At 38.2% G+C, this 21,574-nt stretch overlaps 1 protein-coding gene across 7 annotated transcripts in view; it reads right to left on the minus strand.

Annotated features, from left to right (window-relative positions):
* NAV3 (neuron navigator 3) overlaps positions 1-21,574 on the minus strand; it is a 595,128-nt gene that overhangs the window by 168,650 nt on the left and 404,904 nt on the right. For all 7 annotated transcript variants that reach the window (XM_058741945.1, XM_058741948.1, XM_058741947.1 and 4 more), the window contains exon 9: positions 9,950-10,065. In XM_058741945.1, coding sequence (XP_058597928.1) covers positions 9,950-10,065 — 116 coding nt within the window. The remainder of the gene's footprint in view (positions 1-9,949; positions 10,066-21,574) is intronic.

Consider the following 21,574-nt stretch of genomic DNA (forward strand, 5'->3'; position numbering starts at 1 on the left):
GGTAGTGAAGCACCAGCGATCTCGCTCACGTTTTTTTTTTTTTTTTTTTTTTTTTTTTTTTCCTACCTCTCACCAGCCCTTCACTGATCTAGGTCTGCAGCCCTTGACTCTAGATGAGCTGACACAGCGCAGCATGTACAGCCTCCACAGCAGAGCCCCCTAAGAGCAGAAATTAAGCACTGAAGCCCAGTGCTGCACGAGCGTCTGGTGTTTTAGTATTCCACCTGCATTCTCAGATCTATGGCCCTTCCTTGCTGCTGCAGTGGATGCTGCTGGCTGCCATGGCAGCAAACATCCTGCTAAATTAAAACAGAAGCACTGAAGCGGCTGTCCAGCCCAGAATGCCACAGGTTTCAAAGCCAAGCCTGAATGAGATGCTACACTATTCACCCTATGCACAGTTAAATCACTCCTGGCCACCCAGCCTCAGACACGGACACACACACACACGCTCGCACACACACATTCTCCGACTCTGGAGAATGACAGACTAATTCTCTATAGCTGCAGGCAGCTGAAGCAGGCAGATCTGCCTTCTGAATGTTGGGATTTGTGCTGTAAAAGCACAAATCAAATTCAAGAGTGTAAAGGACCTAAAAAACGTAGCATGACACTCTCCACTGGCTGGCAGATAATGCTTTAAAGGGAAAGACTTCACCTCATCTCTCAAGGGCTTATTCTTCTGAAACTATTTTGTAAAATCCTACCACGACAATAAAAATCAAGATTTCTTTACAGAAAAAATAGCCAAGAAAATAACTCAAGAGGGTTCCCCCCCCCACACACACACACAATATTTTCACTCAAAGCACAAAATTAAAAGTTGTTGGCCAAGTAAGTAGAATATAATGATGTGACAAAAAATATAAATATGGTTTTTGATACTGAGCATTTTTTCTGGTCTATTCTATTAACCTACTGTAGCATCATCAGCTCTTTATTTTTTGATATTTTAATAAAAACAGAAAACCTACAAGATAAATTTATTGTATTTATCTCACACTGCTTATGTATATATACTACACCAGCACCCTGAAATCTGATTTTAGGAAAACTTTTTTTAAGTTCATTTATTTATTTTGAGAGAGAGAGAGAGAGAACGAGAGAGAGAGAGAGAGATTAAGCACGAGCAAGTAGGGTAGGGGCAGAGACAGAGGGAGAGAGAGAGAATCCCAAGCAGGCTCTACACTGTCAGCACAGAGCCCGATGTAGGACTCGAACTCACCTTCTGTGAGCTCATGACCTGAGCTGAAACCTAGAGTCAAACCCTTAACCACATGAGTCACCCAGGTGCCCCAGGAAAACTTTTAAAACACTTATTAGGTGTGGTAGGGACCATGTGTACCATTTAGAGCTAAGAAGAAAAGTACTATCAATTTTCTTTTGAGGTTTTCTGCCCATAAACATTCCATATTAAAAGGAGTAAAATGGAGAAATACGTAGAAATAATTGTGCCATTCCAATTGTTACATAAGTCCCTGCCATTTTCTGAACTAATATGATCTAATTACTTCGGAGTCTGCTTCATACTGCCTACCTCAACTATGGGAAACACCCCAATTTCTTAACTATAGAAATTAGCACTATAATGCACACTAGTTATACCTTTACATATGATAATAATCTACTTTACGAAGTTAATTAATTCTTCTACCCAGGCTCAAGACAGATCATACATAAATCCTCCGTTTTACACACATAAAGGGAATTTAAATGAAAACCACAATTATTTCCAAAAAATTTTTTTGTAATGAAGCAAACACATAAACTTGTGATTGTGAATACTGATTCTCAATACATCTGTCTTTAAAAATAAATGTTTTGGAACACGTGGGTGGCTCAGTCGGTTAAGCTGCCGACTTCAGCTCAGGTCATGATCTCATGGCTTGAAGGCTCATGAGTTCAAGCCCCGCATCAGGGTCTGTGTTGACCGCTCAGAACCTGGAGCCTGCTTCCGATTCTGTGTCTCCCTCCCTCTGCCCCTCCCCTGTTTGCACTCTCTCTCTCTCTCTCTCTCTCTCTCTCTCTCTCTTTCTCTCTCTCTCTCTCTCAAAAATAAACATTATAAAATTTTTTTATAAAATTTATAAATGTTTTTATAAAATGTGCTTAAATGAGGGTACAAATGTCAAATCACAGAAACTGATGATTATCCTTATAAAAACAATCATTTTACAAAGAGTTTTTTAAAAGATCAAAATGCCGCTCCCCTTTTGATTCCTAAGCAAAACATTTCTTTTTATTTGCAATTACTGTGACCTAGTGAATCACCAGGTTATAAGACTACAGTAAATATACTGATGTTATAATACTTCATTTCATTTGACGTGTATTAATTACACTAAAGCACCCATGTAGTATAAGACTTATGAAAGCCTTCTAGATTCACACACACACAAAAAAGGAATTCTTATGCTTTAGACATCAAAATAATGGAAAGCAATAATTATGTCCTCTTTATACAAAGGAGTTTGTGTACCAGTCAGTTTGGACTAGCTCAAACTTTCATGTTCAGAACTCTTGGAAGGCTCATTAAATTATAGCTTGCAGGGCCCCAGACCCATCCTTACTCATTCAGCAGGTCTGAAAGGGGCTTGAAAGTCTACATTTATTACATATTTCCAGGTGATGACGATACTGTTGGCTCTGGGACTCCACTTTGTTAACTCCTAGGCTGATACTAGTGGTTTTCAACTGGTTCCCCCCTAGGGGACATTCAGCAACATCAGGAGACATTTTCTGTTGTCACAACTGGGGAGTGTGGTACTTCTGATACCTAGTAGGTAGAGGCCAATGATGTTTTTATACCCCCTACAATGACAGGACGCCCCCTCCCCCCACAATAGAGAATTATGCAGGTTACAATGTCACAAGTGCCAAGGTGGAGAAATTCTGGCTTAGACTAAGTTATGTTAAATTTGCAAGTGCTCTCGAAATTCCAGTGGCTCACAAACCCAAAGATGCATTTTTGCTCACATCAATGTTCACTTTGTTGGCTGCAGCTCTGATTCAGGGACCCTATATACTAGGACCCATGCTAAAAGCACAATACCAGTCTTCAGACATGTTGATCTTATGACAGAGGGAAAAGACATGAGAGATCTTAGCACTGGCTCTTAAAGCTTCTGCTCAGGAACGGCCCATGTCATTTTTCCACTCGCATTTCATTGGTCAAATCAAATCACATGGGCCCTCCTGATTCAGTGGGTCAGGAAGTAAAATCCTCCAGTAGGGGTGAACCCAGGAAGGGGCTGGTAAGGAGGAGCTAATTATTTTGAAGAAATAACCCTAACAGAAAACCTCAAAAGGGTACTTTTTTTGTTTGTCTAAAAACATTGTTGTCAACTCACAGCTAGAGAAGTTTTTCCCCTGGAACGACATCAGTTTATCAGTTTACCCTGAACAACAATGGGGATCCCACTCATTGCTTCTCTAGAGGCAGCTATACCTGCTTGTTTCGGATGTGCATTCATATATGGGTATAATTATACTTATTTGTATTCACCCTTATAAATGTATGTTACACGAGGTGGAAGAAGCTTCAGTGCATAGGAGATGAATATCCACTATCAGTACTAAAACTCTCTGATTTTGCCAAGACTTAACATAAAGCATAGCTACTGTAATGTTCTAAAAAGGAATGTTTCTCAGTGTTTTAGTAAACATAATTGTAAAGTGACTATTTAAGTAAAAGACCTTAAGTGATTTAAATTACCTGAGCTTGATTTCTTAATTTTTACAAAAATTCAAGAAAAATGTGACTTAGGTGATCATTTACAAAGGTCTGAAATACCAGATATTGACCATTATTCAAGACAAAGTCTGGTAAGTCCGAAAAGAAAACACATGTAACCATTAACTTATCCTTCTGCTTAATTTAAATCCTTATGTCTAAAACGATTTCCTGAATTTGTCAAATTATTTTATTACTTTTTTACATATGGTATGCCAGCTTTGCTAATATTAAGTCAGCCTGGCATCTTTCAATGATTTTCATTTGAATATAAATTCTAGATAAAGATTAAAAAGGGCATTAAACAAATGTTATACATGTTGGTAAAAAGCCTTATGTGTCTGTGCACACATGCGCATACACACACACACACACACACACACACACACAAAAGGGCAAGTGTGAACCTATTTAAAAAAAAAAAAAACAACTAAACTAAAATCTTTCCTGAATGATTCCCGTGGACTAAAAAATAAAGCTCCCTTTATGTTTGGCAGGATCTCTTGGCACTCAATGAATGGGATGGTCTCTGAGGCCAAACTCTTTTTGTCAATGAACGTAAGAATGAAACCCGAGCCAAAACAATAATATCTGAACCATCATTTTGGCTGGACTTACAGTATCAAGGCTGTGGCATGAATCTTAAAGGATAGGCTGGAAGCAAGAAGCTTGTTCACCTGTTGCCACAAATTATTTAATAACATTCCACCTGACTGTAATAATTAATGGGACCACCATTATTAGATTGGGTAAATATCATTAGGTTTTTTCCCTTGAGAAAATGACAAATAATAGGACACTTGAATGATATATGTAAAGACTTCAGAGGGATATAAGGTCTCCAAATTGTAAAAATCTTGAGTTTTCTTCAGTATGCCATTTTATTGTTATTCATTTCTGATACATTTCTTCACACCATAATTTAACCACATTTAACTTCCAGTACCATTTAATCACAAAGACAGTGTTTTATATAGCTTTATGTGAATTACTGTGTAGATCAAAGTGTAAACACCTAAGCTTCCTGACTTAGTGAATGTCTCTAGCAAACCTGCATTTCAGTGTGAACCACTCAAGTTTGCTCCTTAACAGTATCACCAACCTTTATGTGTCATACATCTTGTAGGTCATGCAATAGGGATGTTTTTCACATTGTTTAAGCACAAACGGGGATTTTCCTTTCCCTGGAGGAAGAGTGCAGGGGTGGAGGGAAGGATAGTATCAGGCATGGCTTGTTCACAGAGGCTCAGACATCCCCTACAATGACCTTGAGCTCATTCTCTTCTGTTCTAAGTTCCGTTTTCTCAATGTTTGTTTCACTTGAGGATGAAGGTAACTGCCAGCAGCTACCAGCTTCTTTTGATAGCTTTAGGTCTCGTGGATAAACAGTGTCTCTTTTCTAACAGTGTTAGGGAAAGTTCTGAGATTTATTCTCATTAGTTCTGACTAAACTGAATTGGGTCACATGTCCATTCCTGAAAGAGTTACTGTGGTCAAGGGAAAAGATTGTTTTGATTTGATCTGTTTGGGTCAATTTCACTTGAGCCACTTAGACAGTGATTGATTGATAGAGAAATGGTTTCCCCCACCAAAAAAGAAAAAAAAAATATTAAGGTGCTATTATTAGCAGATGGGGTAAGGGAGGCTGGTCAGGCAAAAGTACACCAGGACATCAAGGTGTATTGATTGTGAAGCCAAAGGTTCTTAAGATACAGAGGTCTAACCAGCTTAAGATACTTCCTAAAATACTACATGTAATTTTATATTTCTATTTTTGCATTTATTTTCAGGTTCCCTCAAATTGCATAGGCTTCAAAAATTCACAAAACCCGGATCTTATCCTGCCAAGACTAAATCCATCAGAGTTCTATACCATTAAGTCTACCTCCCTTGGAGAACAGAACAGAATTTTTCCCCAGGGAGGATGCCACACCAACCATTAGCAGTATGAATTCAACAACAGCAATAGCATTGATATTTTTTATTATAGGAAACCAGCGAGTTACCAAGATTTCAGTCAATTGAGTGCCCAGTTTTACAATAAGAAACTAATGAAAATAATAAGGTAAGTAGAATTTCATTTTTCAAATTGTTTTTACTGAAGTTATTTCTTCCTGGAATATTATTTCAAGCCCTATATAACTCTTTACAGCTAATTTAGTTGTTCCTAGGCATCTAGTAATTTAATTATTTGTGGTGTTAAAGTTTAATTCTTACTCTTCTATAGGAGGACTCATGTCTTAGTCATGTTTGTCTTCCCAACCTTTGGAAAGACTGGCATGTATACGGAACCAGGTGAAGATTACTGAAAATATGGATGGATGAATGAAACTGTATTTTAGAACAATCCTGTGCGTTTATTAAGTATTACAGTCATCTCTCTCTCTCTCACACACATACACAAAGGAAACCAAGGAACAATTCAGCTAAATAATGACAGCGCAGGGGCCAAAATTATTTTCTCTACTTCCTAGAACATTTAATTTCCCCTAATTCATTTTGTCTTCAAAGGAATATTCTGTGGGCTTGGCAATAATTTCCAGTGATTTTGTGGTCTATGGTTTCTCTAGCAGCCAGAATGTAGTAAGTAGCAACAACAGAAATCAGGAAGAGAAGAAAGAAGGAAAGGAGGGGTCAAGAGAAGTTGTTTTTTTGTTTTTCAAAAATTGAAACTGGAGAGATGTCGTATCCTGAGGACTAAAGAGAACGATTTGGTGTAGAGGGAGCTCTTAAGGAGGTAGAAGAGAAAGTAATCCAAGAAAAGGTGGTAAGAATGGGTATAAATGTTGTGTATAGGTAGATGTGATGGCAGGGTTGTATAAAATTCTTTTCTCTCTGCTTTAATTTTTTTTTTTTCAGTGAAGTCAACATCAAGGTCATCAGTTAGAGGATGGGAGAGTTGGTATGGTAAGTTTGAGAAGAAAAGGCATGAAATTATCATCTAAGAACTTGAGAGGGGTCTTAGATGAAAAAAAAAAAAAGAGTGAATGGACTGTGGAAATACAGAATGATTGCTCGGCAGCAACAAATACTCATTTGAGGTTGGTGATCATAAATGTAAAGTGAATCACATCCACATGGGACATGTTTTTTTCTCCAGGTTCATTCACTTCTGGTACGAACTAGTGGAGAGTTTAATGTAACCAGGTCTGTGATTTCATCAAATGAAGTGAGAGAGGAGGAACAGTAAAGAGTATATGCAAAAGTCAAATTGCATTCAGTTACCACAGGGATTCAGCTGATTAAGGGGGGGAGGGTGGTAAGAAAGAATATGAAGAGTTTGGTGAGGGTCAGTAAAAAGCTGTAGGATCAATGAATTTAGAAATTCTGGCAGAACCAGTGGTAGAGTCATGGAACAAAAGGAAGACCACTGAAAAGCTAGGATTTAATCAGTAAGAATGGGGTGCACAGAAGTGAACTGATAGAGAAGCTGAAGATTCTGATGATGCTCAGCTCAAGGGTGTGCCAGTGAAAATAAGTAGCTCAGGAGGGATTAGAAGACAAGATCATTGGAAGAAAGGCCAGGGGATGCTAATCATTCTCTCATCACTGGTCTACCTGTATACTCTCATCTGTGTTCTTCCGATTATAGTACTCAAATTTTTACCCTACTAATCATAAATGAATATCATCTCTGTTCTGGGAAATCCCAAGCTTGCACTGAGATAAATTTTATTATTTTTATTATCATTTTAAACAAATGTTAACAGAAATGACACAATCAGGAAAAGACTCATTTCACCATTTATGCTGTTTTCTTTTATTCCTATCTAAATCACAGACTTGAATCTATTATGCTATAGAAATAATTAATAAAAATGCAAAATAATATTATACCCTGTGATAAATCCATTAAATTATTATATTATGTTAAAGTCTACTTTATATTTCACTTTCAAGTGTTATATTTATTTTTTAATATGTTCATTTACTTTGGGAGAGCGAGTGGGGAAGGCGCACACAGAAAGGGAGAGAGAGAATCCTAAACAGGCTCCACACTCATTGCAGAGCCCCACAGGAGGCTTGACACAGGGCTCAATCTCACGACCTTGAGATCATGACCTGAGCCTAAATAAAGAGTTGACGCTCAACAGACTGAGCCACCCAGGTGCCCCCCACTTCCAAGTGTTATATTTAATTTTTTTTTCAACGTTTATTTATTTTTGGGACAGAGAGAGACAGAGCATGAACGGGGGAAGGGGCAGAGAGAGAGGGAGACACAGAATCGGAAACAGGCTCCAGGCTCCGAGCCGTCAGCCCAGAGCCTGACGCGGGGCTCGAACTCACGGACCGCGAGATCGTGACCTGGCTGAAGTCGGACGCTTGACCCACTGTGCCACCCAGGCGCCCCTCAAGTGTTATATTTCAAAACATCAGAACGTTAAATGGAAATATCAACTAAAAATGTGAAAGAATGATCAAATGATGGACAGAATAAGAAACTGGAGGAAAAATTCACATGTGGATTATTTATTTAAACAGATACTCAGTGATATATTAAATTCAAAGAAACAATGTTCCTTTGTGAAATTCCCATAAAACCTAAAATTCAAACTGTATAAAAGCATTTTATCCTACATATTTGAGCTCTGGTATTTCATAGGCATACTGATACATAACTGAAGACATTCATGAATAAAGAAATGTGTGAAGTATATGCATCTCCATGCCACACCAGGTTTTAAAAATATCTAGTCACAATACAGATATGTATCATCATTCTCATTATGAGACTATCTGGAGCTATGGGAAAGCCAAAACTTCCCCCAAGTACTTGAAAATTCTGTAAATACAATCCCAATAGCTATGTCTTAGCATTACCATATCTACCTCTACCCGGAACTGGCCCATTGCAATCTTCACACAAAACCTCTGATGCCTGATGATACCACTGATGATTCCAAAGGAACCCTCATAATGTTGTGTTGTCAACGGGATCAATATCTCCTGGTGGATATTGCAGGAATGGCTAATGCCTGCCACAGTGTGCAGATCTGCCAAAGAGCTTCTGTCAAACAAGCTCTTTAACCCCCAAATTTGTAATATGTTTATTTTCATGAACTTCAGGACAATATTTTGAATCTTTCAAGCATTAGAGCAATTTTTAAAAAAAATTAAATATTTCTTTCATTTTTTTTTCTTCAGAATATATAATGGCTGACCAGAAACTTATTGGAATAAGAGAATACCTCTACTTCTATGAATTCTTACTCTTAGAATTATAAAAACTGTCCTCAAACTCTCTTTCCCCTTAGTATGTTTTTCTAAAAAATTATTTAGTTGCTCATTAATACAGATTTTTATATATATTAGTATTAATTAATATATATTATATATATTAGATATAATATAATTACACCAAAGGCCTTCCATATATGCCTACACTCATTTGGGTCCTATAAAAACACACTGGACTAAAGCAGAGAAGCTGGTTGGGGCGCCTGGGTGGCGCAGTCGGTTAAGCGTCCGACTTCAGCCAGGTCACGATCTCGCGGTCTGTGAGTTCGAGCCCCGCGTCAGGCTCTGGGCTGATGGCTCGGAGCCTGGAGCCTGTTTCCGGTTCTGTGTCTCCCTCTCTCTCTGCCCCTCCCCCGTTCATGCTATGTCTCTCTCTGTCCCAAAAATAAATAAAAAACGTTGAAAAAAAAAAAATTAAAGCAGAGAAGCTGGTTTTATATACTTACAAACCTAACAAATTGTATATATGTTTTTTCCTTACATTATTTATATGTAATGAAATATTTCCATAATTAGAATTTTTCCTAAATACACATTTGGAGCCATTGTGTAGGAATGTTCTAAAGAGTAGAGAACTGAAGACAGAACAGGGTGGGATTGGCCATGGTACATCTGTATTGACATCTGATCCTTAACATTTTTTAAAATCTCCAAATATATTCAAGAGCTGTCTTATTAACAATGAAGCTTCCCCAGGTTTTCTATGATTATATTGAACTTGACTGAGGGCAACAATGACTTGAAGACCTCAGCCTCTAAAAGCCCTACCATTCTTCACAAAATTCTTCACAGAACAACAAAGAGATCACCCTGAGCAAAGTAGACAAATATCTAAGAATCTCTGATGCATAAGATGCACACAGTCCATTTATGCTTAAGAAAAAACAGTATGGCACAGATATGACTTTTATTAAAAAGACTTATGGAGAGATTGCAAAAATTCTGAGGTCTGTCCTACCCATCAGTCAGGTCACTTACCAGATATCTCCTCTAGGCACTGCTTAGCAGTTTTATTATATGATACATCCATCTTAGTAGGACTGGTACAGGAGTCAGCAGATGGTAAAGAGGTGCCTTCGTTTTCTGAATGTGATCTGAAATTAACCAAAAAGACAGAAACAAATAGCAATTGCTGTCATCAGTGACTCAAAATTCCCTAGCACAAGCAGAAGTCAACATTTCTATTGTTGTAGTACAAGCAGAAGTCAAGTTTTCTATTAAGGTAAGTAAGCACTTCCTTATGACGACGACATTCCTAAACTATCTGTAAGAGAAAATCCTTATTTTCATATACAACCCAAGTAGGAGTGAGATATGAAATCATATTTCTTAGCCTTTTCTACATTTGAAAGCCTGTAATTACCAATAGTTACATTTGGGGGGAAGCACAAAACTTGAAAAGATCCAACTTTTTCTGCAGTTTTAGATAAAGTCTGGCTAAATTGCATTCTTGTGAGAATAACTAATAAAAATACTGAAAGCATCCCTATAGTTTTTTTTCATGAAAATTCTAGAAATATATCCTAAAACAGAAAGTGTAAGTAAAAAATTAATGTTGAATTTGTTCTGAGCCGTAAACATCGCTATAATGTCTCAATTTCAGAAAAGCCAGTCAATCAGAACCAAATTCTCATTATTAAAATTTCATCTACCTTATGTTTTATATTTGTGTGTGTATATGTGCGCGGCTATGTATTTGTGTGTGTGATTAACATGTAGAGAGTAGGTCTCATCAGATAAAAGTACACAACAGATGGACTGCATATATTTTGATATTCTAATCTTCATGCATTACTTCTTTTATGCACAAGCAAATGTTTTAAGAGGCATGATCTTTCCTGATGCAGCTTCAAAATCCACATATATTTGATCCAAACCACCACATCTTTAAAAAAAAACAAAAACTAGAGGATGAACTAAGATACAGGAGGAGGCAACCTTGAAGTCCCATTTGTATTACTGGGTTTGGACCATGGTGAGTGACCACTAAATATTTCTCACTTTTAAAAACTATACAGAATATTCCAAATATGTGAAAGAGGAATTCAGTATGCTTTTTTTTCTGAATCAATTTCTTTAAAATTTATTTATTTATGTATTATTTATTTATTTTTGAGAGAGAGAATGTGCATCTATGCAAGCAGGGGGGAGGGGCGCAGCCAGAGGGAAACAGAGAATCCCAAACCAACTCTGCAGTGTCAACACACAGCCTGATTCAGGGCTGCAACTTAAGAACAGTGAGATTATGACCTGAGCCGAAAAAAAAAAAAAAAAGTCAGACGCTTAACCATGTGAGCTACCCGGGTACCCCTGAATCAAAGTTTAATTAATATGTTACTTTTATTCTAGGTCCTCGTGTTGTTTGAGAGAAAATAAAGTGTAATCACTGATATCCACAATACTTTATATGAAATGACATATCCAGAAACTCTGAAAAGCTCGTTAGGATTTTAAGAAATCGTGGAAAACATTATGCTATATTTATGGAAGAATGTGTATATATAGGAATTAATATACAAAAGAAAAAGCTAAGTGAGAATTCATATAAATGGCCTCTGTTGATTTCTAGCAGACTGTCCTTATTTTATTCTAACTTGAAAATGAATATAAAAAGCACGGCAAAATTAAGAAAGAGGATATACTGTTCAAGTGAAAGGACATAACATAAAGGCCAGTAAAGACCTCAATGTTGCTAAAATCAACGCCTTTTAGTCTTTACCTTCCTTGATGTCTTGGCAGCATTTAGAACAGCAGACCATCATTCCTTTCATGAAGTCATCCTACTCTGGCTTCTATGACAAAAACTTTCCAGTTTGTTCCCCATTCTCTCTGGATGCCACTTTCCCCCTCTTTTGCTCTCTTTTACCCAATCATTAAATGTGGTTCTGGGTAGTGAAAAGAAGGGGATACAGAGGGCAAAACTGTGGGTTCCTCAAAGCAGGATCTTAAGCTTTTTCCAGTTTTCATTGTAGTCTCTTTAGATGATCTCAAGCACATTCACTATATTCATGATTACCTAGCCACACATGAATCCCATATTCTAGCTCTAACCCAGCACTTTCCACTGAATTCCAGATGTATAGCACAGCTATTTAATTGACATAGCTTCTTAATTGTCACAAAGATATCTCAAATCTATCATGTACAGAATTAAACTTGTAATCTTTTGTTGTAATCTAAACTTGTAATGTTCCTTGTTCATGGTATCCTGGATGAAACCTTTAGGGAAACTATAAGGTGGCTTTGTGTGGTCTGATCTCTGTCTGCCTCTCCAGTACCATCTTGCATGTGAGTCTTCTTATCTCTCGTCTCTGTGGTCACACGAATTTTCTACCCACTTCTCATAGCCCCCTGCCTCAACTGGGCTTTTACACTCCATTACTTTCCTTCTCTCTTCATCCAATTAAGTCTCTCCCTTCAGTTCAAGTAACTCTTAAAGAACCATCTCTAATTTTCAGGTAAAGTCCCAAATTGTAAGTACTTATCTACTCTCTGTATCTATCTTGACAGTACTTCGTACACTTCCAATGCAAAATCTAATTATTTGATCAATGTTTATCTCCCAAACTAGACTCCACTGCCCACGTTTAAGCTCGCCGTTGTACCCCAACGCCTAGCTTTGGTCTCGCAATGTATTGCACTGAAAAAATATTAGATAAATAAATGAATAAATCTTATTAGCCATCATCATAAAATAGTATTAGAGTACAGCATATGGAGGGAAGCATGGTATAACGGTATATGCAATGTATAACTTGGGTCTCTAACTAACTAGTTATTAACTCATGTGACCTTGCTAAGTTACTTAGCCTCCCTAAACCTCAGTTTGCTCATGTATGAAAGAAAAATATGTGCCTTCCAAAGTAATTTGAACTCAAGTGTTATTATTACTAATAATAGTAGTTCACTTCTTCTCTTCTCTGGCCTCCAGGTTCTCCTTTATACCCTGTCTTTTGATAGCCCCACCTTCCTCAATGCTAAAGCCCACTACAGTCGGTTCTTCTACTTGGGCTTATTTCTTGTGGGCCACTGCACCTCCTTGACCTGTTCCTTAGCCTGCTGTCCCTGAATGAAGGGTTAAAATCCGCTGAAGTTTTCTAAGGATATTTATTACTTGCTGAAGAGGTTTGAATGGAGAGTATGTGGTGAGATTGGAGACCCCAGGGAAACTTTACTGGCTGTCTGCCAAGAAGCCTCAGAAAGGCAGGGTGCCTTGGTGAACTGGCTGTGAGCCAGGATTGGCCTACAGTCCTGCAGACTCAGTATTCATAGACTGATCTCTCAGAAGCTGAGTCACATTAAGTAGTTCACTTTGATGGCTGGCTATAGTCCAATGCCAATTGGTTCTTACGAGAACAAGATCAGTAGCTGTTACCGGAGCCTGAATGCATGTGCTCATGCTAGTTACAAAGGTTCTAGAAAAATCTGTATCAAGTAAAAATGTATTTTGAATGTGTCTTGAGAGTAGAAATTCTGCTTTGCTCTGAATAAACAGATCTTAAAAAGTTGCTCAGGAGCTGACGGTAGCTATCTTCCTCAGCGTATGAGACTTGGTACTCAATTCCATCAGCTGTCTTCAGGCCCTATTATCTGAGGCTCTTATAAAAAGTATGCACACTACTAGGGGCACCTGGGTGGCTCAGTCAGTTGAGCGTCTGACTCTTGATTTTCGCTCAGGTCATGATCTCACAGTTCATGGAATTGAGCCCCATGTCAGGCTCTGTGCTGACAGTGAGGAGCCTGGCTGGGATTTTCTCTCTCCCTCCTTCTATGCCTTCCCTGCTCACATGTGCTTGCTTTCTCTCAAAAATAAATAAATAAATATACATATATTTTTAAGTATGCACACTTCTGACAGCTCAGTGATCTATTAGAACATTTCATTTTATTTTGGTTTTTAAAAATCTGTCAGTGTGTATTTCTGGCTGATTCCCGCTTTATTATCTTTTTTATTTTAATTTATAGGAGGTGATTTTTTTTAATCCTATTTATTTTTGAGAGAGAGTGAGAGACATGGTGTGAGCAGGGGAGGAACAGAGAGAGAGAGGGAGACACAGAATCTGAAGTAGGCTCCAGACTCTGAGCTATCAGCACAGAGCCCAATGAGAGGCTCAAATTCACGAACCATGAGATCATGACCTGAGCCAAAGTCGGACATTTAACCGACTGGGCCACCCAGGCGCCCTGACAGGATACAATCTTATTTACCTTATTTTCAAGTTCTTTGGTGTATTTTCCATGGTATTACCTATATTATGAACAATAGGGAAGCAGATTGATCAAGGAAAGGAACATGGAAAGGGTTAAATTTTAAATAATTTATAAAAAGGACCTACAAGACATCTCGTTTCATATGTGCATGTAAATGGATCCAGGTCTCTGGTCTACATATGTTACAAACCATCCATTTCTCCAGATTTCCACTCATTGTATTTTAGAGTGGATTCAAATTTTAACTCTAGTCTCCAGAGGGGCAATCACTGCTAACTGGTAAAGATTTAACTTTTATACAAATGATCAAAGAAGTTCAGTTAAATCTCTGAAGACTCCCAACATGTCCTCTCTTTTTGTGCATGTTTCACTCTGATAAAATAAAAGGGTTTGGGGTGATTCATGAAACAATTTATGAAGACTTCAGAATCAATAGTGTTCTCCAATCAAAGGGTTCATTTTGACAGACACAGTGAATAATGCAGTGGCATCATTCACTGTTCCTACATAAACTGATACTACATTTTCCTCATTCTGATTGGAAAAAGGAAAAAAAAATAAGTGTCATGATGTTCCTGTAAAATATTTAAAAGACCTGAATTGTGCAGACTAATTACTGTGTATTTACAACATGGTCAACACGTTGCAAGTACCTACTGAAACTGTCAAATATAGCATTGCAAAAACACCATATTTAGAGTGTTAACAAGCCAGGCTCTCAGGGTTAGTATCTCTTACCAAGAGTGGTAGCGGTGAAAAGTGTAGAGTTCACTGATGATTAACACAAAAGCGATTTCCTGTTTCTGTGCACTTACCATGTGCCAAATACTATGCCTGGTATTTTACTGATGGCATTTCACTTAAATGTCCCAACAATCCTATTGTTATGGAATGAATGTCTGTTTCCTCCCCCAAATCCTTACCTTGAAAACTAATCTCCAATATGATGGTATTAGGAGGTGGAGGCTTTTTGGGCTGATTAGGTGTTGAGAGTGGAACGTTCATGCCTGGGATTAGTGTTGTTTTAAAAGAGACCCCAGAGAACTCCCTCACCCCTTCTGTCATGAGAGGGCAGAGTGAGAAAATGGTCATGTGTGAACCAAGAAGCAGGCTCTCACCAGACTTGGAAATTCCAGCACTTTGATTTTAGACTTCCCCACTTCCAGAACCATGAGAAATAACTGTTTGCTGTTTAAGCCACCAGGTCTATTTTTGTGACAGCAGCCTAAACAGATTAAGACACCTATAATATAGGTGCTGTAGATAGATTCAGGCTTCTAGAGGTTTAATAATTTGCCTTATATAACAAGCTGGTAGATAGTTATCCCATATGTGACCCTGGCTACCCCTAAACACTGTTCTATTAACCACTACCCTCCAGTTTAACACCATTCAAATGCCTCTGGACACTATTTTAGTACACTTGAGGCCTCCTTAGCTGACAGATACTTCAGTCACTAAGTGAATAACACACAGTATTTGAAAATGACAATAGCTACTGATCTACCTTAAATATTATTCTTTACTCTTTACTACCTTAAATTTGTACTCTTACAAAAAAGAAGCTATTATATATACCACTCAAAGGACTTCAGCAGTAAGTCCTAGATACTATCAATTGGAAATTTCAAATATCATAAATATGAGTGTTTGCTCATTAATTTATATTAAAATATATCCTCCCCTGGATTCATCTTAATATGGATATAGTCACACAGGTAAGCACAAATACAGCTGGGTTGAGACAGCAACATTAATAGTCTAATAGTTTGATTTATAAATCAAACAAAGGCAAAGAAAAGTAAATATCTTTCTAAAACCACCATGGTTTTGCTCTCTTCTTTCCTTCCTGTTGGGAAGGCAGACAGGTGACACCTAGGGCCAAGGACAGAAATGAGTCAGGAGGAAGAGTACTAAGTGTGGATGGGAAATTTGTTATTTCAGGATGGGTTGAGCAAATAAGAAGATATATGGAGAATAATGTGAGCCAAGTTTCTCAGTTAACAAAAGGAAATACAAGTATGGAAAGGAAATATGTATGTATGTGTGTGTGTATATACATATACATAAATCATGTATTATGTATATGCATACATATCTATATATTGTCCTTAATTTATGAAGAGGTTACATTCCTATAAACCCGTTGTAAGTTGAAAATATTGTAAGTTGAAAAGGAATCTAATATACCTAACTGACCTACCATCATAGCTTAGCCTAGTCTACTTTAAATGTGTTCAAAACACGTGCATTAACCTACGGTTGGGCAAAACCATCTCATACAAAGCCTATTTTACAATAAGGTGCTGAATACCTCATGTAATTTATTGCATACTGTACTTAAAATGAAAAGCAGAGTGGTCGTATGGAGACACAACGGTTGTCAATGCATTGGTTGCTGACTCTTGTGATTGCCGGCTGACTGAGCTGAGGCTCCGCCTGCTGACGGGCATCACAAGACAGGACAGTGCTGCATATCACTAGCCCCGGCAAAAACCAAATTCAAAAGTATGGTTTCTGCTCAGTGTGTATTTGCTTTCACTCCATTTTAAGTGGAGGACTATCTGTCTGTGTGTATATATATCATAGATAGCTCACAGACACTGAGATAAATAATGATATAAGTGTGTGTGTGTGTGTGTGTGTGTGTGTGTGTGTGTGTGTCTGTGTGTGTGTGTGTGTGTGTGTCTGTGTGTTTGCATGTGTGTGTTACCTACATATATTTTACCATTTAGGAAACCAGGGAGCAGTGAGATCTTGGTTTCTAAATATCACTCTCTACAAAAAGAAATCAGGACTCCTTAGTAAAAGCTGCAGCCAAGAGATAGGGGGAGTACAAGATGAGCCTGAACACCTGGAGCTGAAAAGAAATAAAGTTCTCAAAGAATAATGGGGCAGAAGCCAGCTTGAAGGGGATCCCAGTAGTGAAACCTGAGAAAATTTAAGCATTAAAATAGTCATATCAATGGGTTAAAATCCACTGAATACAATGGGAATCCATTAATCCATACAATTTGAAGAGAGGGGGAGAGGGGGAGGGAGAAGGAAAAGGCAAAGGAGAAGGGGCGTCTCTTAATAAAGAAACCCAAGGCAGAAATGTGGAAGGAGTGATAGGATTAGAAGTCATTTGACCTCCACTCAACTAAAATATTAATTTATGGAAAAAAATCTCAATGGATGCTGAATCCTAGAGGCAAAAGAAGATCCAGGAACAGAATTATTACAAAGAGTCTCAAGATACCTTTCCACAAAAATACTCATTGAATACAAACGGGGAAAACTCTAGAGTGAAAAACTATGGCAAAATTATCTTAATCGAGGGATTAAATTTCACATCACCAAAATGGGAAGTATCAGTGTTGTTCCTATCTGATAGGATGCGATGGGAAGAACACAGCATCACTTCTGTGGCATTCTGAACAAAAATATATAATACACATCTAGTGATGAGCAAATATCAGACAAGCCCAAATTAAGAAACAGTCTACAAATGCTTATTTTCACATCAGCTTCATGCAAGTCAAGCAAAGATCAAAGAACTGCTCCAGACTGAGGGAAAATAGGCAGAAATGCCAACTTGGTACAACAGTCATCCTGAATTGGTCAAAGGGTATCTCTGGGACAATCAGTGAAACTTGAAAAAGTCTCTGGCTGCCGTGAGTGAAGTATGTATGGGAGTTCTTTGTACTATTCTTGCAAATTTTCTGTAAGCTTAACATTTTTCCAAGAGCAAATAAAATATAGAAAGAAGAAACAGCAGTGGTTTGATTGGGCAATCTGGCAGCAAACCTCGTAAGCCAACTACAGAAGGTATTTGATGAAGCTTCTCCGCTGAGAGAATGCCAGCTCCTAGCACTATCCCACACAACAGGCCCTCTTCTAGTGGTGTCTCTATATTCCATCTTAAAAATACTGCTGTGCGAAGGAGTTTAAACTGCTACCCGATGCACATATATATCTCAAACCTAGCAAAAGACAAGCTCTCAAGGCTGGCATTCAATAAACTGCACTTTGTACTGATGACCAATTACGCCCAGTTCACATAAAACCACAATTGCAGCATAATCTGTAATAGTAGCTGCAGGGCTTAGAAAAGCTTTTTCTGCATGATGGTTATCTGCTCTCCATTTCAATCTTGGTATACTCACAGCTCCTCCTACTCAGTTTACTGGTTCAACAAATTAGCCAAACTTAAAACCATGTGTGTAAGCATTTTCAAGATTAATGTTTTGCATTCTTTACCTTTCAGAACGTAGTATATTCAAGTGTCAGTTTTTCTTGTCACTTCCTAGGCAAATCTGAACTCTCACAAAAACTGGCTGCAACAAAAATGTCTCCTGAGAACCCATGATGCTGTTGTATAAGATACATTTTGTGAAGAAAAAAAAAACAAAACCTCTGCATTCAGACTTTACTGACCTAATTTTACAATTCAAGTGTGTACAGAGGGTCTCCTCCTATATTTAATTCATAGGTTTAAGATGCATGATGGTTTTCTTCTCTGTATAACAGTGTCTTGCCTTATCTATGTGTTGGGTTCTTTCTGTGTGTGTGCATGCGTGTGTGTGTGCACAAATGTGGATGCAAGTGCAAACGACCCCCACTCCTGATTCTACGCCCTTTGCCTTAAGATGTTTGCTTTATATCCAATGCACTGTTTTCCTGGCATTTACTACAAGTGGTCAGAAAATAAGGAAAAGAAGGTGGACATTAAAATAGCAAGTTAAGAATCTGGTTACTTGCTCTTTTGAAAATTATTGGAGGCTGCTAAAAAGACTGAGGTTTGGGAAAAATGTACAGGTCTCTCTTTTCTCTTTAATTGACTATTTACTTCACTATTTGACTTAATATGTCTTTACCATCATGAGGAATTATAGCTCTAAAGTGATGAATACACAAGCTATGTAAGAAAAATGACATGTGGGTAGAGGGGAGGCATTTTTTTAAAATAGAGCAAAGGTAGTAACTTTTGAACTCCAGGTGAGGAAAACAAGTTTGAAGAAGACAGCAGAGGGTCAAACCAAGAAAGGATACCAAGAAAGAACAAGAAGAATGAAAAGCTTCTTTTCTGAACAACGCTCTTCTTTCTCCTTCCTTTCCTCCTGTAATTGGGACCTCTAATTCAAATCTTAACAAAGCTACCTCTGAAAGTCAGGAAATTTCTCCCTCATATAGCCATTGAGCATTTTAACCTATGCTGTTGTCTTCCATTAACAATCTAACTTACACAGTGAAGACACAGCAATTTTCATAATCATGCTTCACACACTTGTGCTCTCTCTCTCTTGCACACACACGCACACACACACGCACACACACACACAAGTCTAAGGGCCTGACATTCAATAATTTCTGTTACAATTAGGCTCCAATCAACCTTCATTTTCCAGGAAATCTATTTTACTTGCTGACTGCCCTACACATCTGGTATTCATCCTGTTTATATGGTTCCTTCAGTCTTGCAATTCCTTCCTTGTCCCCTTCATTTCGGCGTGCCTAAATCCCACTTATCTTTCAGAACCCAGTTCAAGTGCCACTTTCTCTGATTCTGACAACTAGCAGTACTTTTCCATGTTTTGAAGTCTCAATGTACCAAATCCAGTTCGCTGTTGGAGAGCTTTAGACATCTCGCTTCATTTTGTAGTGATCTTCGAGTCAGTCTCTTGCCTACTATACTGTGGACAACAGAAAGAAAATGACATTTGGGATGTGTCATGTTTCACTCTATCCTCATGTTTTATACATAATAGATTTTAGTAGGGAGTTACTGGAAGAAGAACAAAATAAGTGAATGAATGTCCTGAAGAGAAGAAATTTCATTCTTTAAATATTTTAAAGCTGTTTATATTTCAGTTAAACCATCTAGCTCATTTATAGGAGGTAAGAGATTTCAGAAGTTTCTCTGTTTCATTATACATTGCTGCTAATTGTACTATTCATCTATAGCAGGTTAGTCTAAACCATGTTGATGGTGTTTCATTCAACAATTTCACATGGTGCCCATGGTAGGTAGGTTCTGTTCTGGGCATTACACTACTAAATAAAAAATATAAGAGCTGGTATCAATGAGCTTGTTATTTATAGCTGGAAGTGGCTGACTTTCTTTTTTTTGAGAGAGGGAGCAAGTGAGCGAGGGGCAGAGAGGGAGAAAAAGAGAAGGGGGGCTCACCTGAAGCAGGGCTCTTGCTCATTGGAAGTGGGTCTCGAGCTCACCCCATGCAGGACTCGAACTCACAAACCGTGACCTGAGCCGAAGTCAGATGTTTAACCGAATGAGCCAACCAGGTGCCATGAAATCATACTTATTAATAAGTTATCAAAGTAATAGCAAGGGTGCCTGGGTGGCTGAGTTGGTTAAGCGTCCAACTCTTGTTTTCGGTCAGGTCATGATCTCAGTGTTCGTGAGATCGAGCCCCACATTGGGCTCTGTGCTGACAGTATGGAGCCTGCTTGGGATTATCTCTCTCCCTCTCCCTCCCCCTCTCCCCTACTTGAGCGTTCTCTCTCTCTTTCACTCTCTCTCACTCTCTCTCAAAATAAATATTTAAAAAATAATAGCAGATAATAATAAACTTTATGAATAAAATATAAGAAGATGATGTCATAGAATTCTGGCAAAAGGCATACTGAATGTTTCTTTGGATTAGATGGCTGGAGATAGCTTGTGTGAAGAGGTAGCATGTAAGCAGAGATCTGATGAGAAGTAGCCTGCTTTGCTCTGGAAGAGGATTGTCACAGGTAGAGAGATCATCTATGACAAAGGCACCAAAGCAGAATAGGTTAGTTTGTTGAGAAACAGAACGAAGGCAGGGGTTTAGTGCCCTACAGGAGAAATGGTATGAGCGTGGCCTGTGGGTTAGATAGAGGGTCAGATTATGTAGGGACTTGTAGGTCTTGGCAAGGTGTCTGGGTTTCATTGTTTTCAAGTGTAGTGAAAATCCAATAGATTGTCTCGTAAATTGGAATGACATATATAATGTACACTTTTAGGAGGTTAGAGCCCCTGCTGTGTGAAGAATGCTGTTGGAAAGGGCCAGAAGTGGAATCTGGAAGACTCACTGGAAACTAGGTAAGTACTGATGGTGACATGACTTGGACCAGGAGAGGGGGGTGGAAATGGAAAGAAATGCCTGATTGAGGGTATGTTTTGGGGGGGGGAAGAGCCAATAGGACTAACTGAAAATAAGATGTGCAGGGAGAGAGTGATGGAAAATCAAGAGTAAAATATGGATTCTTTCCAAATTTTCTTCTGAATTTTCCACTCAATAATCCCACATCCCAAACCTCTACTCTCTTCTACATTATTTCTTATATATACTTCCATAACAGCAATGATTTTTAAATTTTATTATATTTTATCATTATGTCCAATAGACTGAACTCCCTGAGGGC

The sequence above is a fragment of the Neofelis nebulosa genome, chromosome 8, assembly GCF_028018385.1.
Source record: "Neofelis nebulosa isolate mNeoNeb1 chromosome 8, mNeoNeb1.pri, whole genome shotgun sequence".
Lineage (NCBI taxonomy): Eukaryota > Metazoa > Chordata > Mammalia > Carnivora > Felidae > Neofelis > Neofelis nebulosa.